Source organism: Leptodactylus fuscus, chromosome 6 (genome assembly GCF_031893055.1).
Source record: "Leptodactylus fuscus isolate aLepFus1 chromosome 6, aLepFus1.hap2, whole genome shotgun sequence".
NCBI classification, from domain to species: Eukaryota; Metazoa; Chordata; class Amphibia; order Anura; family Leptodactylidae; genus Leptodactylus; species Leptodactylus fuscus.
The window spans coordinates 182,293,757-182,320,228 of record NC_134270.1 but is presented as its reverse complement, the minus strand read 5'-3'; the positions used below and the strand labels follow the sequence as shown (position 1 = coordinate 182,320,228).

Genomic DNA, 26,472 nt, shown 5'->3' with positions numbered 1-26,472 from the left:
CCGGACATTCCTATCACGCAGCCCTGCCGCCATATTAATCCAGCCCCATCCCCCGCTCTAGAGACTACAAGTCCCAGCAGGCTCCGGTCTGGCTGAGCATGATGGGACTTGTAGTTCTCCAAGTGATCACACCCCTGAGTGGCGGCATGGTATACGTTATACACCCCCTATACCGCCATCCCCTGTCATTTCTGATTCGCCGCCGTCTTCGTATTCCGCTCGTCGTTTTCTCTTCCTTATTGGAACAATAAATTAAATAAATGACTAATTAAATACGTTTTTAAATAAAGGCGTCCGAGTCGTTGCTGTGTCTTATCGTAGAGGTGCGGAGAAGAAGCGGCGGCTAAGGCGGCATTCACACGCTGCAATAATACAGTGTGTGCTGCCACCTACAGCCCAGGGTCGGTGCTGCAAACAGCAGGCGTGTAATCGCTGATGTCGCCCCCTGCAGGTCAGACGTGACGGGATCGCTGATATTCACATTACATCATATGAACCAATTCATTTTCTGTCCAAATGACTGGACATGGAATTAAGCAGACAGCCTGCCCCCTAGTGGTGGTCACAGGAAGACCTACACCAGTAAGACCAAGCTATCTCCAGTGCCCCCATAGTAGGTATGCTCGGCCTGACAGGCCAGCAGGAAAGACCGCTCCCCATTCTCGGAATTAGTGGGGGCCCCAGAGGTCATGACTCCTACCCCACTGATAGGACATAACGACATATTTTGGTACACCCCACCTTTAACATGTTTGACCTGTAAAAATGTCAGCAAAGACTCCAGGAAGAATTCGTTGTCTAAATACAAGCTAAATTTGGCTGTGAGCCTTTAACCCCTTGGTGGTGGCCCCCTGTGTAGTGTTGGGTGGGGGGCAGTAATGCAGTGTAATAGACATAGTGGACAGGCCAGAGGTCACAGCAGGAAATCACAAAGGAACCAGGGCCGAGGTCAGGAACCATCGAAGTGCAAGGACCAGACAAGGACCTGAAGGGCTGAGCGGGGTGGGGGTCAGGAAAGTGCTGGAGATCTAGTCTGATCCGCGGAGGCCACAGCAGCAGCAGTGGACAGGATGACAGGATCTATTGCAGACATGTCCAGAGACTTGCAGAGATCTAGTGGGGTCCAGAGGAAGGATGGGGGGGGAGCTGACAGCAGCTACAACAGGGACTCCTCTAACCAACCAGCTGATCACCAGGGGCCCGGCAGCAGGACCTCAGCTATCACCAGGGGCCCGGCAGCAGGACCTCAGCTATCACCAGGGGCCCGGCAGCAGGACCTCAGCTATCACCAGGGGCCCGGCAGCAGGACCTCAGCTATCACCTAGGGGCCCGGCAGCAGGACCTCAGCTATCACCAGGGGCCCGGCAGCAGAACCTCAGCTATCACCAGGGGCCCGGCAGCAGGACCTCAGCTATCACCTAGGGGCCCGGCAGCAGGACCTCAGCTATCACCAGGGGCCCGGCAGCAGAACCTCAGCTATCACCAGGGGCCCGGCAGCAGGACCTCAGCTATCACCAGGGGCCCGGCAGCAGGACCTCAGCTATCACCAGGGGCCCGGCAGCAGGACCTCAGCTATCACCAGGGGCCCGGCAGCAGGACCTCAGCTATCACCTAGGGGCCCGGCAGCAGGACCTCAGCTATCACCAGGGGCCCGGCAGCAGGACCTCAGCTATCACCTAGGGGCCCGGCAGCAGGACCTCAGCTATCACCAGGGGCCCGGCAGCAGGACCTCAGCTATCACCAGGGGCCCAAGCAGCAGGACCTCAGCTATCACCAGGGGCCTGGGAGCAGGACCTCAGCTATCACCTAGGGGCCCGGCAGCAGGACCTCAGCTATCACCTAGGGGCCCGGCAGCAGGACCTCAGCTATCACCAGGGGCCCGGCAGCAGGACCTCAGCTATCACCAGGGGCCCAAGCAGCAGGACCTCAGCTATCACCAGGGGCCCAAGCAGCAGGACCTCAGCTATCACCAGGGACCCGACACTGGCACTGTTCTGGGGACATTATGGAGTTAATGTTATTGGGGCGCTGTTGTCTTCAGGTATAGGAAGAAATGATGGGGCAGATTTATTTCTGTGATTGATTGCTATGGGCAACCCCTCCATATATCACTAGTGTCCGTCACTGTATGCGCTCCCCTGTATTCTCAATAGTGTCCGTCACTGTATGCGCTCCCCTGTATTATCACTAGTGTCCGTCACTGTATGCGCTCCCCTGTATTCTCACTAGTGTCCGTCACTGTATGCGCTCCCCTGTATTATCACTAGTGTCCGTCACTGTATGCGCTCCCCTGTATTCTCACTAGTGTCCGTCACTGTATGCGCTCCCCTGTATTATCACTAGTGTCCGTCACTGTATGCGCTCCCCTGTATTCTCACTAGTGTCCGTCACTGTATGCGCTCCCCTGTATTCTCACTAGTGTCCGTCACTGTATGCGCTCCCCTGTATTCTCAATAGTGTCCGTCACTGTATGCGCTCCCCTGTATTATCACTAGTGTCCGTCACTGTATGCGCTCCCCTGTATTATCACTAGTGTCCGTCACTGTATGCGCTCCCCTGTATTATCACTAGTGTCCGTCACTGTATGCGCTCCCCTGTATTATCACTAGTGTCCGTCACTGTATGCGCTCCCCTGTATTCTCAATAGTGTCCGTCACTGTATGCGCTCCCCTGTATTATCACTAGTGTCCGTCACTGTATGCGCTCCCCTGTATTCTCACTAGTGTCCGTCACTGTATGCGCTCCCCTGTATTATCACTAGTGTCCGTCACTGTATGCGCTCCCCTGTATTCTCACTAGTGTCCGTCACTGTATGCGCTCCCCTGTATTATCACTAGTGTCCGTCACTGTATGCGCTCCCCTGTATTCTCAATAGTGTCCGTCACTGTATGCGCTCCCCTGTATTCTCACTAGTGTCCGTCACTGTATGCGCTCCCCTGTATTCTCACTAGTGTCCGTCACTGTATGCGCTCCCCTGTATTCTCACTAGTGTCCGTCACTGTATGCGCTCCCCTGTATTCTCAATAGTGTCCGTCACTGTATGCGCTCCCCTGTATTATCACTAGTGTCCGTCACTGTATGCGCTCCCCTGTATTATCACTAGTGTCCGTCACTGTATGCGCTCCCCTGTATTATCACTAGTGTCCGTCACTGTATGCGCTCCCCTGTATTATCACTAGTGTCCGTCACTGTATGCGCTCCCCTGTATTCTCAATAGTGTCCGTCACTGTATGCGCTCCCCTGTATTATCACTAGTGTCCGTCACTGTATGCGCTCCCCTGTATTATCACTAGTGTCCGTCACTGTATGCGCTCCCCTGTATTATCACTAGTGTCCGTCACTGTATGCGCTCCCCTGTATTATCACTAGTGTCCGTCACTGTATGCGCTCCCCTGTATTATCACTAGTGTCCGTCACTGTATGCGCTCCCCTGTATTCTCAATAGTGTCCGTCACTGTATGCGCTCCCCTGTATTATCACTAGTGTCCGTCACTGTATGCGCTCCCCTGTATTCTCACTAGTGTCCGTCACTGTATGCGCTCCCCTGTATTATCACTAGTGTCCGTCACTGTATGCGCTCCCCTGTATTATCACTAGTGTCCGTCACTGTATGCGCTCCCCTGTATTATCACTAGTGTCCGTCACTGTATGCGCTCCCCTGTATTATCACTAGTGTCCGTCACTGTATGCGCTCCCCTGTATTATCACTAGTGTCCGTCACTGTATGCGCTCCCCTGTATTATCACTAGTGTCCGTCACTGTATGCGCTCCCCTGTATTATCACTAGTGTCCGTCACTGTATGCGCTCCCCTGTATTATCACTAGTGTCCGTCACTGTATGCGCTCCCCTGTATTATCACTAGTGTCCGTCACTGTATGCGCTCCCCTGTATTCTCAATAGTGTCCGTCACTTCCGGTTCTTCCCCCCCCCCCTCCTGACTCTTCATTTCTACGTGTTCCTGGACAGTTAGGGTGTACAAAGATGGCCGATATCCCTGCTCAGTCACAGGACGCTTCCGGAGGCACAAAGATGGCTGCCGCTACACTTCCGGTTATGTGAAAATGGCCGCGGCCTACTTCCGGTGCGCGTTGTACAGCTGGAGAGGCATCACTTCCGGGGCGGGAGGTTTGGTCGAGGTCTCACAATCGCATGTATGCTATCCGTGTGTGTATTGTGTGTATTTATGTATGTGTCTGCGGTTTTCAGCGTTAGCGCACAATGTGCACGGTGGGCTGTTATTGCAGAGCTCAGCCAGTATACAGGGGACTAACACTATATAGGACGGATTACTGGGAAGTGGCGGTGTCAGAGGTAACGCTATTACCGTCACGTCCAGCCATTGGCGTTCACCTTACCGTGTCACATGACTGCCGGTGTATGACGCCCTTATTTACAGGCCGGGGGTGTCAGTGATATCTGAGGAGGGGGCCGGCTCGGCTTCTTGTCCGATGCGTTTATATTTACGGACACAAACGCCGTTCAGAGACGATATTGCGTAAACGTTCACGGCTCGCTTCAATAAGCTTTATTTATAAAACACTGAACGTATTGTCTTGTGCTCTCTGCAGCGGGCATGTCCAGGAGATCGCGTCACTGAGTCACTCCCTGGTCGCTGCGCATCCTCGGACCGCAGGGAAGATGCCGGAGATCAAACTGAAACACGTGGTGTCATGTAGCAGCGCCGACACGGTGAGTACCGTCATGTGTGCCCAGATGTAAGTGATGGGACCCCCTGCACTACACTGAGGTGCGTTACCAGACATAGCGCCTCCCTTGTGTACAGGCAGTGTCTGGTATTACATCTCCTGGCTGAGGCTGCACAGTGTGAGGTAATCCTGCACTCAGCCAAGTGTGCGTGTGGCGTCTGTGGGCGAGGGTCTTACTGATGGCTGGCATCTCTATGTTCCTTCTTCTAGACTCACACGGCGGAGAATCTCCTGAGGCCGGACACTTACCGCAAATGGAAAGCAAAGCAAGCTGGAGAGAAGCAGATCTCCGTCATATTACAGGTGTGAATACAGACGTGTAAGATAAGATAAGATAATCCTTTACTAGTCCCACAGGGGGGAAATTCTGTGTGTAACAGCAGCCTGGATAATACAATATACGAATACGTGTACACGTGTCTGCTGTATGTTCTCTATATGTCCTATATACAGGGCTGTGATGTGTACACGTGTCTGCTGTATGTTCTCTATATGTCCTATATACAGGGCTGTGATGTGTACACGTGTCTGCTGTATGTTCTCTGTATGTCCTATATACAGGGCTGTGGTGTGTACACGTGTCTGCTGTATGTTCTCTGTATGTCCTATATACAGGGCTGTGATGTGTACACGTGTCTGCTGTATGTTCTCTGTATGTCCTATATACAGGGCTGTGACGTGTACACGTGTCTGCTGTATGTTCTCTGTATGTCCTATATACAGGGCTGTGGTGTGTACACGTGTCTGCTGTATGTTCTCTATATGTCCTATATACAGGTCTGTGATGTGTACACGTGTCTGCTGTATGTTCTCTGTATGTCCTATATACAGGGCTGTGGTGTGTACACGTGTCTGCTGTATGTTCTCTATATGTCCTATATACAGGTCTGTGATGTGTACACGTGTCTGCTGTATGTCCTATATACAGGGCTGTGATGTGTACACGTGTCTGCTGTATGTTCTCTGTATGTCCTATATACAGGGCTGTGACGTGTACACGTGTCTGCTGTATGTTCTCTGTATGTCCTATATACAGGGCTGTGACGTGTACACGTGTCTGCTGTATGTTCTCTGTATGTCCTATATACAGGGCTGTGACGTGTACACGTGTCTGCTGTATGTTCTCTGTATGTCCTATATACAGGACTGTGATGTGTACACCTGTCTGCTGTATGTTCTCTGTATGTCCTATATACAGGGCTATGGTGTGTACACGTGTCTGCTGTATGTTCTCTGTATGTCCTATATACAGGGCTGTGGTGTGTACACGTGTCTGCTGTATGTCCTATATACAGGGCTGTGATGTGTACACGTGTCTGCTGTATGTTCTCTGTATGTCCTATATACAGGACTGTGATGTGTACACGTGTCTGCTGTATGTCCTATATACAGGGCTGTGGTGTGTACACCTGTCTGCTGTATGTTCTCTGTATGTCCTATATACAGGGCTGTGACGTGTACACGTGTCTGCTGTATGTTCTCTGTATGTCCTATATACAGGGCTGTGACGTGTACACGTGTCTGCTGTATGTTCTCTGTATGTCCTATATACAGGACTGTGATGTGTACACCTGTCTGCTGTATGTTCTCTGTATGTCCTATATACAGGGCTGTGGTGTGTACACGTGTCTGCTGTATGTCCTATATACAGGGCTGTGGCGTGTACACGTGTCTGCTGTATGTTCTCTGTATGTCCTATATACAGGGCTGTGGTGTGTACACGTGTCTGCTGTATGTTCTCTGTATGTCCTATATACAGGGCTGTGACGTGTACACGTGTCTGCTGTATGTTCTCTGTATGTCCTATATACAGGGCTGTGACGTGTACACGTGTCTGCTGTATGTTCTCTGTATGTCCTATATACAGGGCTGTGACGTGTACACGTGTCTGCTGTATGTTCTCTGTATGTCCTATATACAGGGCTGTGGCGTGTACACGTGTCTGCTGTATGTTCTCTGTATGTCCTATATACAGGGCTGTGGTGTGTACACGTGTCTGCTGTATGTCCTATATACAGGGCTGTGATGTGTACACGTGTCTGCTGTATGTTCTCTGTATGTCCTATATACAGGGCTGTGATGTGTACACGTGTCTGCTGTATGTCCTATATACAGGGCTGTGATGTGTACATGTGTCTGCTGTATGTTCTCTGTATGTCCTATATACAGGGCTGTGGTGTGTACACGTGTCTGCTGTATGTCCTATATACAGGGCTGTGATGTGTACACGTGTCTGCTGTATGTTCTCTATATGTCCTATATACAGGGCTGTGACGTGTACACGTGTCTGCTGTATGTTCTCTGTATGTCCTATATACAGGGCTGTGACGTGTACACGTGTCTGCTGTATGTTCTCTGTATGTCCTATATACAGGGCTGTGATGTGTACACGTGTCTGCTGTATGTTCTCTGTATGTCCTATATACAGGGCTGTGATGTGTACACGTGTCTGCTGTATGTTCTATATACAGGGCTGTGGCGTGTACACGTGTCTGCTGTATGTTCTCTATATGTCCTATATACAGGGCTGTGATGTGTACACGTGTCTGCTGTATGTCCTATATACAGGGCTGTGGCGAGTACACGTGTCTGCTGTATGTTCTCTATATGTCCTATGTACAGGGCTGTGATGTGTGCACATGTCTGCTGTATGTTCTCTATATGTCCTATATACAGGGCTGTGACGTGTACACGTGTCTGCTGTATGTTCTCTATATGTCCTATATACAGGGCTGTGATGTGTACACGTGTCTGCTGTATGTTCTCTATATGTCCTATATACAGGGCTGTGATGTGTGCACATGTCTGCTGTATGTTCTCTGTATGTCCTATATACAGGGCTGTGATGTGTACACGTGTCTGCTGTATGTTCTCTGTATGTCCTATATACAGGGCTGTGACGTGTACACGTGTCTGCTGTATGTTCTCTGTATGTCCTATATACAGGGCTGTGATGTGTACACGTGTCTGCTGTATGTTCTCTGTATGTCCTATATACAGGGCTGTGATGTGTACACGTGTCTGCTGTATGTTCTCTGTATGTCCTATATACAGGGCTATGGTGTGTACACGTGTCTGCTGTATGTTCTCTGTATGTCCTATATACAGGGCTGTGATGTGTACACGTGTCTGCTGTGTGTTCTCTGTATGTCCTATATACAGGGCTGTGGCGTGTACACGTGTCTGCTGTATGTTCTCTGTATGTCCTATATACAGGGCTGTGACGTGTACACGTGTCTGCTGTATGTTCTCTGTATGTCCTATATACAGGGCTGTGACGTGTACACGTATCTGCTGTATGTTCTCTGTATGTCCTATATACAGGGCTGTGACGTGTACACGTGTCTGCTGTATGTCCTATATACAGGGCTGTGGTGTGTACACGTGTCTGCTGTATGTTCTCTGTATGTCCTATATACAGGGCTGTGGTGTGTACACGTGTCTGCTGTATGTTCTCTATATGTCCTATATACAGGGCTGTGGTGTGTACACGTGTCTGCTGTATGTTCTCTATATGTCCTATATACAGGGCTGTGGTGTGTACACGTGTCTGCTGTATGTTCTCTGTATGTCCTATATACAGGGCTGTGGCGTGTACACGTGTCTGCTGTATGTTCTCTGTATGTCCTATATACAGGGCTGTGACGTGTACACGTGTCTGCTGTATGTTCTCTGTATGTCCTATATACAGGGCTATGGTGTGTACATGTGTCTGCTGTATGTTCTCTGTATGTCCTATATACAGGGCTGTGGTGTGTACACGTGTCTGCTGTATGTTCTCTGTATGTCCTATATACAGGGCTGTGGTGTGTACACGTGTCTGCTGTATGTTCTCTGTATGTCCTATATACAGGGCTGTGGTGTGTACACGTGTCTGCTGTATGTCCTATATACAGGGCTGTGGCGTGTACACGTGTCTGCTGTATGTTCTCTGTATGTCCTATATACAGGGCTGTGACGTGTACACGTGTCTGCTGTATGTTCTCTGTATGTCCTATATACAGGGCTGTGACGTGTACACGTGTCTGCTGTATGTTCTCTGTATGTCCTATATACAGGACTGTGATGTGTACACCTGTCTGCTGTATGTTCTCTGTATGTCCTATATACAGGGCTGTGACGTGTACACGTGTCTGCTGTATGTCCTATATACAGGGCTGTGGCGTGTACACGTGTCTGCTGTATGTTCTCTGTATGTCCTATATACAGGGCTGTGACGTGTACACGTGTCTGCTGTATGTTCTCTGTATGTCCTATATACAGGGCTATGGTGTGTACATGTGTCTGCTGTATGTTCTCTGTATGTCCTATATACAGGGCTGTGGTGTGTACACGTGTCTGCTGTATGTTCTCTGTATGTCCTATATACAGGGCTGTGGTGTGTACACGTGTCTGCTGTATGTTCTCTGTATGTCCTATATACAGGGCTGTGGTGTGTACACGTGTCTGCTGTATGTCCTATATACAGGGCTGTGATGTGTACACGTGTCTGCTGTATGTTCTCTGTATGTCCTATATACAGGGCTGTGGTGTGTACACGTGTCTGCTGTATGTTCTCTGTATGTCCTATATACAGGGCTGTGGCGAGTACACGTGTCTGCTGTATGTTCTCTGTATGTCCTATATACAGGGCTGTGGTGTGTACACGTGTCTGCTGTATGTCCTATATACAGGGCTGTGATGTGTACACGTGTCTGCTGTATGTTCTCTGTATGTCCTATATACAGGGCTGTGGTGTGTACACGTGTCTGCTGTATGTCCTATATACAGGGCTGTGATGTGTACACGTGTCTGCTGTATGTTCTCTGTATGTCCTATATACAGGGCTGTGACGTGTACACGTGTCTGCTGTATGTTCTCTGTATGTCCTATATACAGGGCTGTGACGTGTACACGTGTCTGCTGTATGTTCTCTGTATGTCCTATATACAGGGCTGTGACGTGTACACGTGTCTGCTGTATGTTCTCTGTATGTCCTATATACAGGACTGTGATGTGTACACGTGTCTGCTGTATGTTCTCTGTATGTCCTATATACAGGGCTATGGTGTGTACATGTGTCTGCTGTATGTTCTCTGTATGTCCTATATACAGGGCTGTGGTGTGTACACGTGTCTGCTGTATGTTCTCTGTATGTCCTATATACAGGGCTGTGATGTGTACACGTGTCTGCTGTATGTCCTATATACAGGGCTGTGACGTGTACACGTGTCTGCTGTATGTTCTCTGTATGTCCTATATACAGGACTGTGATGTGTACACCTGTCTGCTGTATGTTCTCTGTATGTCCTATATACAGGGCTGTGGTGTGTACACGTGTCTGCTGTATGTCCTATATACAGGGCTATGGTGTGTACATGTGTCTGCTGTATGTTCTCTGTATGTCCTATATACAGGACTGTGATGTGTACACATGTCTGCTGTGTGTTCTCTGTATGTCCTATATACAGGGCTGTGATGTGTACACGTGTCTGCTGTATGTTCTCTGTATGTCCTATATACAGGGCTGTGACGTGTACACGTGTCTGCTGTATGTTCTCTGTATGTCCTATATACAGGACTGTGATGTGTACACCTGTCTGCTGTATGTTCTCTGTATGTCCTATATACAGGGCTGTGGTGTGTACACGTGTCTGCTGTATGTCCTATATACAGGGCTGTGGTGTGTACACGTGTCTGCTGTATGTCCTATATACAGGGCTGTGATGTGTACACGTGTCTGCTGTATGTTCTCTGTATGTCCTATATACAGGGCTGTGATGTGTACACGTGTCTGCTGTATGTTCTCTTTATGTCCTATATACAGGGCTGTGATGTGTACACGTGTCTGCTGTATGTTCTCTGTATGTCCTATATACAGGGCTGTGACGTGTACACGTGTCTGCTGTATGTTCTCTGTATGTCCTATATACAGGGCTGTGGTGTGTACACGTGTCTGCTGTATGTTCTCTATATGTCCTATATACAGGGCTGTGGTGTGTACACGTGTCTGCTGTATGTTCTCTGTATGTCCTATATACAGGGCTGTGATGTGTACACGTGTCTGCTGTATGTTCTCTGTATGTCCTATATACAGGGCTGTGGTGTGTACACGTGTCTGCTGTATGTTCTCTGTATGTCCTATATACAGGGCTGTGGCGAGTACACGTGTCTGCTGTATGTTCTCTGTATGTCCTATATACAGGGCTGTGGTGTGTACACGTGTCTGCTGTATGTCCTATATACAGGGCTGTGATGTGTACACGTGTCTGCTGTATGTTCTCTGTATGTCCTATATACAGGGCTGTGACGTGTACACGTGTCTGCTGTATGTTCTCTGTATGTCCTATATACAGGGCTGTGACGTGTACACGTGTCTGCTGTATGTTCTCTGTATGTCCTATATACAGGGCTGTGACGTGTACACGTGTCTGCTGTATGTTCTCTGTATGTCCTATATACAGGACTGTGATGTGTACACCTGTCTGCTGTATGTTCTCTGTATGTCCTATATACAGGGCTATGGTGTGTACACGTGTCTGCTGTATGTTCTCTGTATGTCCTATATACAGGGCTGTGGTGTGTACACGTGTCTGCTGTATGTTCTCTGTATGTCCTATATACAGGGCTGTGATGTGTACACGTGTCTGCTGTATGTCCTATATACAGGGCTGTGACGTGTACACGTGTCTGCTGTATGTTCTCTGTATGTCCTATATACAGGACTGTGATGTGTACACCTGTCTGCTGTATGTTCTCTGTATGTCCTATATACAGGGCTGTGGTGTGTACACGTGTCTGCTGTATGTCCTATATACAGGGCTGTGGTGTGTACACGTGTCTGCTGTATGTCCTATATACAGGGCTGTGATGTGTACACGTGTCTGCTGTATGTTCTCTGTATGTCCTATATACAGGGCTGTGATGTGTACACGTGTCTGCTGTATGTTCTCTTTATGTCCTATATACAGGGCTGTGATGTGTACACGTGTCTGCTGTATGTTCTCTATATGTCCTATATACAGGGCTGTGATGTGTACACGTGTCTGCTGTATGTTCTCTGTATGTCCTATATACAGGGCTGTGATGTGTACACGTGTCTGCTGTATGTTCTCTTTATGTCCTATATACAGGGCTGTGATGTGTACACGTGTCTGCTGTATGTTCTCTGTATGTCCTATATACAGGGCTGTGATGTGTACACGTGTCTGCTGTATGTTCTCTGTATGTCCTATATACAGGGCTGTGATGTGTACACGTGTCTGCTGTATGTTCTCTATATGTCCTATATACAGGGCTGTGATGTGTACACGTGTCTGCTGTATGTTCTCTGTATGTCCTATATACAGGGCTGTGGCGTGTACACGTGTCTGCTGTATGTTCTCTGTATGTCCTATATACAGGGCTGTGACGTGTACACATGTCTGCTGTATGTTCTCTGTATGTCCTATATACAGGGCTGTGATGTGTACACGTGTCTGCTGTATGTTCTCTGTATGTCCTATATACAGGGCTGTGGTGTGTACACGTGTCTGCTGTATGTTCTCTGTATGTCCTATATACAGGGCTGTGGTGTGTACACGTGTCTGCTGTATGTCCTATATACAGGGCTGTGGCGTGTACACGTGTCTGCTGTATGTTCTCTGTATGTCCTATATACAGGGCTGTGGTGTGTACACGTGTCTGCTGTATGTCCTATATACAGGGCTGTGATGTGTACATGTGTCTTCTGTATGTTCTCTGTATGTCCTATATACAGGGCTGTGGTGTGTACACGTGTCTGCTGTATGTCCTATATACAGTGCTGTGATGTGTACACGTGTCTGCTGTATGTTCTCTGTATGTCCTATATACAGGGCTGTGATGTGTACACGTGTCTGCTGTATGTTCTCTGTATGTCCTATATACAGGGCTGTGGTGTGTACACGTGTCTGCTGTATGTCCTATATACAGGGCTGTGATGTGTACACGTGTCTGCTGTATGTTCTCTGTATGTCCTATATACAGGGCTGTGGTGTGTACACGTGTCTGCTGTATGTCCTATATACAGGGCTGTGATGTGTACACGTGTCTGCTGTATGTTCTCTGTATGTCCTATATACAGGGCTGTGATGTGTACACGTGTCTGCTGTATGTTCTCTATATGTCCTATATACAGGGCTGTGATGTGTACACGTGTCTGCTGTATGTTCTCTGTATGTCCTATATACAGGGCTGTGATGTGTACACGTGTCTGCTGTATGTTCTCTATATGTCCTATATACAGGGCTGTGATGTGTACACGTGTCTGCTGTATGTTCTCTGTATGTCCTATATACAGGGCTGTGGTGTGTACACGTGTCTGCTGTATGTCCTATATACAGGGCTGTGATGTGTACACGTGTCTGCTGTATGTTCTCTGTATGTCCTATATACAGGGCTGTGGTGTGTACACGTGTCTGCTGTATGTCCTATATACAGGGCTGTGGTGTGTACACGTGTCTGCTGTATGTTCTCTGTATGTCCTATATACAGGGCTGTGATGTGTACACGTGTCTGCTGTATGTTCTCTATATGTCCTATATACAGGGCTGTGACGTGTACACGTGTCTGCTGTATGTTCTCTGTATGTCCTATATACAGGGCTGTGATGTGTACACGTGTCTGCTGTATGTTCTTTGTATGCTCTGCTGTTTAACCCCCTGCAGTCCAGTGAATCTTCTCCTTGTGGTCTCCTCAGTTTGAGAAGGAGGAGCAGCTCCACAGCATCGACATCGGCAATGAAGGTTCGGCCTTTGTGGAGGTTCTGGTCGGCCATTCCACATCTGTCAGCGAGCAGGAGTATGAGGTGAGGACGGGTGTGGGGTGGTCAGGGGGACAGCGGGGACTTTATACTGCGTACACCCTGAAAGCTGTATCTAATGGAAGGTGTGAGAGATGTGATATTCTCCGCCCCCTGTTCTGATGTTGTTACAATGTATCAGTGCACCTAAAATGTATCAGTCTGGAGTCTAAGTGGTAAAACTCCCAGAGATTGTCTAGACTGGATACGATTGTAACAAACCTTCAGAAATCCTAGTGACAATGGATTTACCACAGGTGTGAACATGTCCTTAGGTCTGTGGGTGTCAGTAATAACGTTTCGGTGAGGCTCACAGTGTGTGACCAGGTATTGCTGGAGGGGATCTGGGTGGTGTCACCAGGACCCCCTGTGGTGTTATACAGAGGCCTCACATCAATCCCCAAGTCATTCTGTACATTGAAGCTTTTACTGTCCTGTATCAGGTTATCCTGGGAATGTCGTCATTTATGTCACCCAGCGAGAGCAAGAACGGCAGCAACCTGAACCGCACCCGCATGTTTGGGCCAGACAAGCTGGTGAAGGCGGCAGCTGAGAAGAAGTGGGACAGGGTGAAGATTGTGTGTACACAGCCGTATACCAAGGTAAGAGGCGTATACATTGTAACCCTGCGGTACAGTATATATAATGTGGCACTGTATACATAATATACCACCGCCATGTACAGTGTGACACTGCTGTATACATAATATATCACCGCCATGTACAGTGTGACACTGCTGTATACATAATATACCACCGCCATGTACAGTGTGACACTGCTGTATACATAATATACCACCGCCATGTACAGTGTGACACTGCTGTATACATAATATATCACCGCCATGTACAGTGTGACACTGCTGTATACATAATATACCACCGCCATGTACAGTGTGACACTGCTGTATACATAATATACCACCGCCATGTACAGTGTGACACTGCTGTATACATAATATACCCTGCCATGTACAGTGTGACACTGCTGTATACATAATATACCACCGCCATGTACAGTGTGACACTGCTGTATACATAATATACCCTGCCATGTACAGTGTGACACTGCTGTATACATAATATACCCTGCCATGTACAGTGTGACACTGCTGTATACATAATATACCACCGCCATGTAGTGTGACACTGCTGTATACATAATATACCACCGCCATGTACAGTGTGACACTGCTGTATACATAATATACCACCGCCATGTACAGTGTGACACTGCTGTATACATAATATATCACCGCCATGTACAGTGTGACACTGCTGTATACATAATATACCACCGCCATGTACAGTGTGACACTGCTGTATACATAATATACCACCGCCATGTACAGTGTGACACTGCTGTATACATAATATACCCTGCCATGTACAGTGTGACACTGCTGTATACATAATATACCACCGCCATGTACAGTGTGACACTGCTGTATACATAATATACCACCGCCATGTAGTGTGACACTGCTGTATACATAATATACCACCGCCATGTACAGTGTGACACTGCTGTATACATAATATACCACCGCCATGTACAGTGTGACACTGCTGTATACATAATATACCACCGCCGTGTACAGTGTGACACTGCTGTATACATAATATACCACCGCCGTGTACAGTGTGACACTGCTGTATACATAATATACCACCGCCGTGTACAGTGTGACACTGCTGTATACATAATATACCACCGCCGTGTACAGTGTGACACTGCTGTATACATAATATACCACCGCCATGTACAGTGTGACACTGCTGTATACATAATATACCCTGCCATGTACAGTGTGACACTGCTGTATACATAATATACCACCGCCATGTACAGTGTGACACTGCTGTATACATAATATACCCTGCCATGTACAGTGTGACACTGCTGTATACATAATATACCACCGCCATGTACAGTGTGACACTGCTGTATACATAATATACCACCGCCATGTAGTGTGACACTGCTGTATACATAATATACCACCGCCATGTACAGTGTGACACTGCTGTATACATAATATACCACCGCCATGTACAGTGTGACACTGCTGTATACATAATATACCACCGCCATGTACAGTGTGACACTGCTGTATACATAATATATCACCGCCATGTACAGTGTGACACTGCTGTATACATAATATACCCTGCCATGTACAGTGTGACACTGCTGTATACATAATATACCCTGCCATGTACAGTGTGACACTGCTGTATACATAATATACCACCGCCATGTACAGTGTGACACTGCTGTATACATAATATACCACCGCCATGTACAGTGTGACACTGCTGTATACATAATATACCCTGCCATGTACAGTGTGACACTGCTGTATACATAATATACCACCGCCATGTACAGTGTGACACTGCTGTATACATAATATATCACCGCCATGTACAGTGTGACACTGCTGTATACATAATATACCACCGCCATGTACAGTGTGACACTGCTGTATACATAATATATCACCGCCATGTACAGTGTGACACTGCTGTATACATAATATATCACCGCCATGTACAGTGTGACACTGCTGTATACATAATATATCACCGCCATGTACAGTGTGACACTGCTGTATACATAATATACCTCCGCCATGTACAGTGTGACACTGCTGTATACATAATATACCACCGCCATGTACAGTGTGACACTGCTGTATACATAATATACCACCGCCATGTACAGTGTGACACTGCTGTATACATAATATACCACCGCCGTGTACAGTGTGACACTGCTGTATACATAATATACCACCGCCGTGTACAGTGTGACACTGCTGTATACATAATATACCACCGCCATGTACAGTGTGACACTGCTGTATACATAATATACCCTGCCATGTACAGTGTGACACTGCTGTATACATAATATACCACCGCCATGTACAGTGTGACACTGCTGTATACATAATATACCACCGCCATGTACAGTGTGACACTGCTGTATACATAATATACCACCGCCGTGTACAGTGTGACACTGCTGTATACATAATATACCACCGCCATGTACAGTGTGACACTGCTGTATACATAATATACCTCCGCCATGTACAGTGTGACTGCTGTATACATAATATACCACCGCCATGTACAGTGTGACACTGCTGTATACATAATATACCACCGCCATGTACAGTGTGACACTGCTGTATACATAATTATACCACCGCCATGTACAGTGTGACACTGCTGTATACATAATATACCACCGCCATGTACAGTGTGACACTGCTGTATACATAATATACCACCGCCATGTACACAGTGTGACACTGCTGTCTGTGTGAGGTGACACTGTATACACCTGAGCTGTGACTTCTCTTCCTTCAGAATCTGGCCTATGGACTTTCCTTCATCCGTTTCCACTCTCCTCCAGACAAGGACGATCCGCCGCCATCTTCACCGGTAAGTCCCCGTCACAATCTGTCCCCCGGTCTGTCCGGCTTCTCTTCAGGACCGCACCCGGTGTCACAGACCGCCAGGACCCTGCACTGTAACCGCTACAGAGCGGTCTGTGAGCCCCATGTAGTAAATAGAGCTCATGCCAAGTCCCCCCCGCCATAGGGTGGAGCTGCCATCAGCTCTGCCACTGACTAATGTCACCACCGGGGGCGCCGCTGCCTCTTTGTCCGCCCTAGAACCTTCTATTTATTCTTGGCTTTTACATTTTTTGGGTCCAGAAGGTCACCAAGCTGGGTCAGTTCAAGGTGAAGGATGAGGAGAGCGCGTCGCCCTCCATGCGGCCGGGGAGTCTGTTCTTCAATCGCACAAGCAAATCTGAAATGACTCCCCCAAAAGGTAAGTGTCCGGGGTTTATGTCTGTGTCCGGGGTGGACGATGGGACTAGTAGCCGGCGAACCTCGCGGCGGGGAGGGTGCTGGTCGTAAATGTCTCTTGTATTGCAGTCCCACAGACCAGCTACGCAGCGGCGGCATTACAAGGGACCAGCTCCACAGACGCCAACCCTGAAAAACCGGTCACTAAGACGCCACCGAGCAGCACAGCGCCAAAGGTAACCGCCATAGTCATCTCTATAGGACCCGTCCATACGACGTGACCCACGCGTACCGCAGTGGCGGCGGATAATGCAGCAGGCGTCTCTCTCTTACTTCTCTCACTTTTAGGATCCATCTTCTGGCAAACGAAAGTTCGAGTTCAAAAAAGAGTCCTCAAGTCACCCACCCAGCAAGGTGTCCCCCTCCAAGGAGAGCAACTCGCAACCCCCAGCCAAAAAAATGAAAGGTAACGTCCGGGCACTCCAATGAGTATTACACGACCAGCCACAACAATGTCATCTCTGAGCAGCGCCACCACCGTCTGCAGGTTCACTGTGGTATTGCAGCTCAGTCCTGTTCACTCCAGCTAAGCTGTAATACCAGACACAACCAGATAGACAGGTGTGGCGCTGTAGCTAGAAGGAGGCGGCCATATTTTTTCTTATCTCGTGTCTGTCGTTTTAGCAGAGCCTCAGCCCGCACCTTCTGTAAAGAAAACCACGCCAGCAGAGAAACCCCCTCAAAAGAAGCCGCCCCCCAGCTCCCAGCCCGTAGAGATGAATCGCATCTTACAAGGGACCGTCTTTGTGCTGAGCGGTTTCCAGAATCCATTCCGATCTGACCTCAGGGATAAAGCTCTGGAGATGGGGGCCAAATACCGACCGGACTGGACCCCGGACAGCACCCACCTCATGTATGTAACCTGTGCTCTTCCTCCCCCATCACAGTCAATGGTTCATCCTTGAAGGGGGCGGCCCTAACGAGTAACAGGAAGTTGTCCTGAAGGGTGTAGCTTACCAGCTGTGGGGACTTCCTGTCCTCATGAGCCATCCAAGGGGGTGGGGCTTAAAGGAATGTAACCCATGTGATTTATTTATTTATTTTAGCTGTGCCTTTGCCAATACCCCTAAATACAGTCAGGTGAAAGCCGCGGGGGGGATTATCGTTCGGAAGGAGTGGATCCTGGACTGTCACCGGAAGAAGCAGCGGCTGCCGTACAAGAAGTAAGTCATGTGATCGCCCCTTTATCATTACGTCGCGTTACATTCTGGGCTGGTTTCCCAATAGGGTTGTATAGGGGTCAGGGATCTGTTTTCCTGACACACTGTTCCAAATCTCCTGCATTGACATAGAGGTAGAAGTTACCATTCTTCTTCCTGCCGCCGCCTCTAGGGGGAGCTCACTGGATACTGGTGTATTATGTAGTGTATGATAGACTGATATCTGGTCTATGCAAAGTCTTACACTGTCCAATCAGAGCTGACCGTACCAGACACGCCCCTTTGACAACCTGTCAGGAGCGGAGCAGAGACCTCTGTAGTCGTATAGTCAGAAGCGCCATGGTCTTCACCCCGTGATCTCCCGATGGTCTCACCGCCATGTTTGGGGCTTTCTCTCTTCACAGATATTTGATGGATGGAGGTGACAGCAGCAGTGAAGAGGACGACGACGACAGTGAGGAGGACTCGCCGCCCCGACACAAAGCTCCGACACACAGAGCGGTAAGTACACGGGTGTCGCAGTACATGGCTGCTGCGGGGAAGTAGTAGCAGATAAGAGGAGGAGGAGTTCTTCTTTCCTGCTGCTTAGGAGCACGTCACGTCTCTATTCCAGAATCCTGACTCCGGGCGGACGAACCACAAGAATCAGTCATCAAGTCCGGCGAAGGCCAAACCTGCGAGAACTGCTGTCAAAGAAGAGAGCGAGGAAGAGGAGGAGAAACCCAGAGTCATAAAGAAGGAGAATCCCTCAAAAGATGAGGACGAGTATGGAGGGTCTACGGATGAGGAGGAAGTGGGTGAGTGTCTGCGGAGGAGGAGGAAGTCTGTGAGTGTCTACGGATGAGGAGGAAGAGGGTGAGTGTCTGCGGAGGAGGAGGAAGAGGGTGAGTGTCTGCGGATGAGGAGGAAGAGGGTGAGTGTCTGCAGAAGAGGAGGAAGAGGGTGAGTGTCTGCGGAGGAGGAGGAAGAGGGTGAGTGTCTGCGGATGAGGAGGAAGAGGGTGAGTGTCTGCGGATGAGGAGGAAGAGGGTGAGTGTCTGCAGAAGAGGAGGAAGAGGGTGAGTGTCTGCGGAGGAGGAGGAAGAGGGTGAGTGTCTGCGGATGAGGAGGAAGAGGGTGAGTGTCTGCGGATGAGGAGGAAGAGGGTGAGTGTCTGCAGAAGAGGAGGAAGAGGGTGAGTGTCTGCGGAGGAGGAGGAAGAGGGTGAGTGTCTGCGGAGGAGGAGGAAGAGGGTGAGTGTCTGCGGATGAGGAGGAAGAGGGTGAGTGTCTGCGGATGAGGAGGAAGAGGGTGAGTGTCTGCGGATGAGCAGGAAGAGGGTGAGTGTCTGCGGATGAGGAGGAAGAGGGTGAGTGTCTGCGGAGGAGGAGGAAGAGGGTGAGTGTCTGCGGAGGAGGAGGAAGAGGGTGAGTGTCTGCAGATGAGGAAGAAGTCGGTGAGTGTCTGCGGATGAGGAGGAAGAGGGTGAGTGTCTGCGGATGAGGAGGAAGAGGGTGAGTGTCTGCAGATGAGGAGGAGGTGGGTGACTGTCTGCAGATGAGGAGGAAGAGGGTGAGTGTCTGCAGATGAGGAGGAAGAGGGTGAGTGTCTGCAGATGAGGAGGAAGAGGGTGAGTGTCTGCAGATGAGGAGGAGGTGGGTGAGTGTCTGCGGATGAGGAAGAAGTCGGTGAGTGTCTGCGGATGAGGAGGAAGAGGGTGAGTGTCTGCAGAAGAGGAGGAAGAGGGTGAGTGTCTGCGGATGAGGAAGAGGGTGAGTGCAGATGAGGAGGAAGAGGGTGAGTGTCTGAGGAGGAAGAGGGTGAGTGTCTGCGGATGAGGAAGAGGGTGAGTGTCTGCAGAGGAGGAGGAAGAGGGTGAGTGCGCATGAGGAGGAATTGTTGGGTGAGTGTCTGCGGATGTGGAAGAAGTCAGTGAGTGTCTGCAGAAAAGGAGGAAGTGGGTGAGTGCGGTGAAGGAGAAAGTGAGTGTGAGTGTCTGCAGATGAGGAAGAAGTCGGTGAGTGTCTGCAGATGAGGAGGAAGAAGGTGAATGTCTGCGGATGAGGAAGAAGAGGGTGAGTGTCTGCGGATGAGGAAGAAGAGGGTGAGTGTCTGCGGAGGAGGAGGAAGAGGGTGAGTGTCTGCGGAGGAGGAGGAAGAGGGTGAGTGTCTGCGGAGGAGGAGGAAGAGGGTGAGTGTCTGCGGAGGAGGAGGAAGAGGGTGAGTGTCTGCGGAGGAGGAGGAAGAGGGTGAGTGTCTGCGGAGGAGGAGGAAGAGGGTGAGTGTCTGCGGAGGAGGAGGAAGAGGGTGAGTGTCTGCGGAGGAGGAGGAAGAGGGTGAGTGTCTGCGGATGAGGAAGAAGAGGGTGAGTGTCTGCAGATGAATCGCTCTGTAATTCTGCATCGCTGTTCACAGGTGGAGGCCGGGGCCACGATGAGGACTCTGGAGGTGACACCGAGGACGAGCTGAGAAAGTGAGTATCAGTAGCTTCCAGATTAGTGCACTCACTCATTGCCAGTGGTGGGGGGTTGGGGGCTGCAGGGATCCCGAATATGCTGCGTTACCTGCTTTCCCCGGGTGCTTGTGTGTACGGTGCAGGTTGCATGGATCTTTCCATCTGAATTTGCGTTCCATGTACCTTGCCCCCTCCCCCTCTGACTGCACCTGACTGTATGGCTGTTTGTAGTCAGACGCTATCCTGTGCCCTGTCCTGTGTGTGGCGCTGTTACCTCCACTGTGCCCTTAGTTTCTGCTTTATCGTCTCATTACCCAGGATGGAGGAACAGAAGCAGGCGGCAAAGAAGGAGCAGCGCTCTCCGCCCGGGGATGATCCCTACGCCGGCTCTACAGATGAGAACACCGATGTGGAGGAGGAGCCCGAGGTCAGCCTGCCGATCCCTGAACTTCCAGGTGGGCGAGACGTGTGGATAAACCAGGGGGTGTATGAGAACCAAGGGCGAGCAGAGACTGAGTCATGTGAGCAGTGGCGGGGTGTAGCATCGCTGTATATAACACCCGTATACATTGTCTCCATACAGATTTATTTATCGGCAAACACTTCTTCCTGTACGGGGAGTTTCCTTCCACGGAGCGCCGCCTGCTGCAGAGATACATCACCGCCTTTAACGGGTAGGTGCTCATGGATGCGTCAGCCATTACTTATCTGCCTGTCTCTGTGACCTTCATTGACTCAATGCAAAAAAAGTTTGTAAGTTTGTCACCAGTACAATTCAGTGCTATGTGTCTCCATGGTTACAGACTACAAACAAGCCCTGCGTAGTCAGATCCTGCAGTCATACCGCCTTCTATCTGTCTGCACCACCCTATGGGAGTATGCACCATCCGACTACACAGGGTCGGTTTGTAGTCTGTTACCATGAAGACACAAGGTGGCGTCTTTGTCCGTGAAGGTGTTCGGAGCCTCGTTTTGTGTCCTGTGCTGTATACGTCTTGTGTATACATCTTTGTCCGTGAAGGTGTTCGGAGCCTCGTTGCACGTCCTGTGCTGTATACGCCTTGTGTATATGTCTTTGTCCGTGAAGGTGTTCGGAGCCTCGTTGCGTGTCCTGTGCTGTATACGCCTTGTGTATACATCTTTGTCCGTGAAGGTGTTCGGAGCCTCGTTTCGTGTCCTGTGCTGTATACGCCTTGTGTATATGTCTTTGTCCGTGAAGGTGTTCGGAGCCTCGTTGCGTGTCCTGTGCTGTATACGCCTTGTGTATACATCTTTGTCCGTGAAGGTGTTCGGAGCCTCGTTGCGTGTCCTGTGCTGTATACGCCTTGTGTATACATCTTTGTCCGTGAAGGTGTTCGGAGCCTCGTTGTGTGTCCTGTGCTGTATATGCCTTGTGTATATGTCTTTGTCCGTGAAGGTGTTCGGAGCCTCGTTGCGTGTCCTGTGCTGTATACGCCTTGTGTATACATCTTTGTCCGTGAAGGTGTTCGGAGCCTCGTTTCGTGTCCTGTGCTGTATACGCCTTGTGTATACGTCTTTGTCCGTGAATGTGTTCGGAGCCTCGTTGCGCGTCCTGTGCTGTATACGCCTTGTGTATACGTCTTTGTCCGTGAATGTGTTCGGAGCCTCGTTGCGCGTCCTGTGCTGTATACGCCTTGTGTATACGTCTTTGTCCATGAAGGTGTTCGGAGCTTCGTTGCGTGTCCTGTGCTGTATACGCCTTGTGTATACGTCTTTGTCCATGAAGGTGTTCGGAGCCTCGTTGCGTGTCCTGTGCTGTATACGCCTTGTGTATACGTCTTTGCCCGTGAAGTTGTTCGGAGCCTTGTTGCGCGTCCTATGCTGTATACACCTTGTGATACGTCTTTGTCCATGAAGGTGTTCGGAGCCTCGTTGCGTGTCCTGTGCTGTATTCGTCTTTGTCCATGAAGGTGTTCGGAGCCTTGTTGCGTGTCCTGTGCTGTATACGCCTTGTGTTCATGTCTCTGCAGGGAGCTGGAGGAGTATATGAACGAGAAGGTCCAGTACGTGATCACGGCCCAGGAGTGGGACGACAGCTTTGAGGAGGTGAGTCCTGGGATGGGGGGCACTGTGAGGAGTCCAGTGTAGGAGTCCAACCTCTGACGCCATCTTTCCCTCTCCTTCCCAGGCTCTCAATGATAACGCCCATCTGTCCTTTGTCCGTCCGCGTTGGATCTACAACTGCAACGAGAGACAGAAGTGTATCCCCCACCAGCCGTACGTCGTGGTGCCGCTAGCGTAGCCGAAAACGACCATGGTGTATAGGATTCCCACCACCATACAAATCTGTTTCTAGGAAAGCTGGGTGACAGCCCAATTGACCAATATCAACTCAAGGGAAGCGACTTCCCCAGCTTTTCCAGACACAGATGACAGAAGGGCAGCTTATTCCTCTTTCAGACCTGTTACGTCGGTGTCTTGTAGGTCAATTATACAGATTACACTATAGAGGGGGGCGCTATTGTGTGTATATATTTGGTTACTGTAGAGTGTGTGGCCTGACAGCATTATGAAGGGTCCTTGTGGGTTTGGGTGACCGTCACGTGTCAGCCCTGTGTGAATGGAGGCCTCTCCGGCCTGGTCAGCTGCGTGTCCACCCCGTGGCTGCCTGCTGTACACATTGTAGACGTGCGGTGGCCGTTTTGGGAGAACAGAACTATTCGGGGCTTTGTCCACCACATTTTTTATTGTTTGTTTGCATCTACGACATAAGATGAAGCAGTTCTGTGAATGAGCTTGCAAAAAAAAAAAAAAAGAAATCTTCCGTTTTGCATCTGCAGTTCCTAAAATAATTTGTAGCCAAGTTGGACGTTTCCTTTAAGTCGGCACGTTGTAAGATCGGGGTTTGTCTGTAACGTTATTTTTTGCCGTTTTCTTTGTATTGAGATTAAACTGTAGTAAATATCATATTTTTTAATCTAACGTTGTCGTCTACAGTGTTTTTCTCATCGGCGTGTGAGGTGCCGAGTGTGCACAACATACATCAGTACAAGGACCTGTATAGGAGACACTCTGGTTATGGTGGGTCCTCTGCCCTCTCCTGCTCAGGTCCAGGCGCCAATGGCAGGGTCAGCCGAGTGTGCACAACATACATCACTACAAGGACCTGTATAGGAGACACTCTGGTTATGGCGGGTCCTCTGCCCTCTCCTGCTCAGATCCAGGCCTAGGCGCCAATGGCAGGGTCAGCCGAGTGTGCACAACATACATCACTACAAGGACCTGTATAGGAGACACTCTGGTTATGGCGGGTCCTCTACCTTCTCCTGCTCAGGTCCAGGCCTAGGTGCCAATGGCAGGGTCAGCCGAGTGTGCACAACATACATCAGTACAAGGACCTGTATAGGAGACACTCTGGTTACGGGGATTCTCTGCCCTCTCCTGCTCAGGTCCAGGCCTAGGTGCCAATGGCAGGGTCAGCCGATGTGTGCACAACATACATCAGTACAAGGACCTGTATAGGAGGACACTCTGGTTATGGCGGGTCCTCTCCTGCTCAGGTCCAGGCGCCAATGGCAGGGTCAGCCGAGTGTGCACAACATACATCAGTACAAGGACCTGTATAGGAGACACTCTGGTTACGGTGGCTCCTTTGCCCTCTCCTGCTCAGGTCCAGGCCTAGGTGCCAATGGCAGGGTCAGCCGAGTGTGCACAACATACATCAGTACAAGGACCTGTATAGGAGACACTCTGGTTACAGCGGGTCCTCTGCCCTCTCCTGCTCAGGTCCAGGTGCCAATGGCAGGGTCAGCCGAGTGTGCACAACATACATCAGTACAAGGACCTGTATAGGAGACACTCTGGTTACGGTGGCTCCTTTGCCCTCTCCTGCTCAGGTCCAGGCCTAGGTGCCAATGGCAGGGTCAGCCGATGTGTGCACAACATACATCAGTACAAGGACCTGTATAGGAGGACACTCTGGTTATGGCGGGTCCTCTCCTGCTCAGGTCCAGGCGCCAATGGCAGGGTCAGCCGAGTGTGCACAACATACATCAGTACAAGGACCTGTATAGGAGACACTCTGGTTACAGCGGGTCCTCTGCCCTCTCCTGCTCAGGTCCAGGTGCCAATGGCAGGGTCAGCCGAGTGTGCACAACATACATCAGTACAAGGACCTGTATAGGAGACACTCTGGTTACGGTGGCTCCTTTGCCCTTTCCTGCTCAGGTCCAGGCCTAGGTGCCAATGGCAGGGTCAGCCAAGTGTGCACAACATACATCAGTACAAGGACCTGTATAGGAGACACTCTGGTTACGGCGGGTCCTCTCCTGCTCAGGTCCAGGCGCCAATGGCAGGGTCAGCCGAGTGTGCACAACATACATCAGTACAAGGACCTGTATAGGAGACACTCTGGTTATGGCAGGTCCTCTGCCCTCTCCTGCTCTGGTCCTGGCCTAGGTGCCAATGGCAGGGTCAGCCGAGTGTGCACAACATACATCAGTACAAGGATCTGTATAGGAGACACTCTGGTTAGGGCGGGTCCTCTGCCCTCTCCTGCTCAGGTCCAGGCCTAGGTGCCAATGGCAGGGTCAGCCGAGTGTGCACAACATACATCAGTACAAGGATCTGTATAGGAGACACTCTGGTTATGGCGGGTCCTCTGCCCTCTCCTGCTCAGGTCCAGGCCTAGGTGCCAATGGCAGGGTCAGCCGAGTGTGCACAACATACATCAGTACAAGGATCTGTATAGGAGACACTCTGGTTATGGCGGGTCCTCTGCCCTCTCCTGCTCAGGTCCAGGCCTAGGTGCCAATGGCAGGGTCAGCCGAGTGTGCACAACATACATCAGTACAAGGACCTGTATAGGAGACACTCTGGTTATGGCAGGTCCTCTGCCCTCTCCTGCTCTGGTCCTGGCCTAGGTGCCAATGGCAGGGTCAGCCGAGTGTGCACAACATACATCAGTACAAGGATCTGTATAGGAGACACTCTGGTTATGGCGGGTCCTCTGCCCTCTCCTGCTCAGGTCCAGGCCTAGGTGCCAATGGCAGGGTCAGCCGAGTGTGCACAACACGGCAGCTCAAGGTCCTTTCCCACTGACGTACTTGGAATCTGTGCGGTTACGGATTCATCTAGCCAAAATTCTCAACTACATGTAACGTGGTGACGTCGGACACTTGTACGTCGCTGCCGTATCTTCAGGCTCCTTCCACCTGTCCTGAAGCTTTACCTAGAACCATCAATGACTCTAACGTTCTTCTAGTTGTTGTGTATTGTAAAGGGATTCTCCAGGGAATCTATTTGGGGTGAGCCACAGGTTTCTGGGCGGGTTGATGTCTTGGGACTGGAATCGGAACCCAAGTCGTTCCGCCTCCTCTCTCGAGCTTGCTGGTATTACCTGTACTATGGGGATTGTCAGATCAGCCTTTATAGTAGAGACAGGTGATGGAGTTGGACAAGTGATGCTGGTTACTATCAGGTGACCCAGGATCTAAAACAGCCTGGAAACCCCACGGTTCAACC

The 26,472-nt window shown here is 49.9% G+C and overlaps 1 protein-coding gene across 2 annotated transcripts; it reads left to right on the top strand.

The window, feature by feature from the left end:
* The first annotated feature begins 4,112 nt into the window (after positions 1-4,112).
* Positions 4,113-23,859, top strand: XRCC1 (X-ray repair cross complementing 1). Of its 2 annotated transcripts, none has more exons than XM_075277981.1 (18): positions 4,113-4,152; positions 4,570-4,690; positions 4,918-5,010; positions 13,406-13,513; positions 13,951-14,109; positions 16,889-16,963; positions 17,239-17,356; positions 17,464-17,570; positions 17,683-17,800; positions 18,022-18,247; positions 18,441-18,557; positions 18,959-19,055; positions 19,168-19,351; positions 20,949-21,006; positions 21,307-21,443; positions 21,572-21,662; positions 22,980-23,055; positions 23,138-23,859. In XM_075277981.1, the coding sequence occupies exons 2-18, from the start codon at positions 4,640-4,642 to the stop codon at positions 23,249-23,251; spliced, it is 1,929 nt and encodes a 642-aa protein (XP_075134082.1). In that variant the 5' UTR covers positions 4,113-4,152; positions 4,570-4,639; the 3' UTR covers positions 23,252-23,859. The 2 variants fall into 2 exon arrangements, with proteins under 2 accessions (XP_075134082.1, XP_075134081.1); XM_075277980.1 differs by having other exon boundaries at positions 18,019-18,247.
* The last annotated feature ends 2,613 nt before the right edge of the window (positions 23,860-26,472 follow it).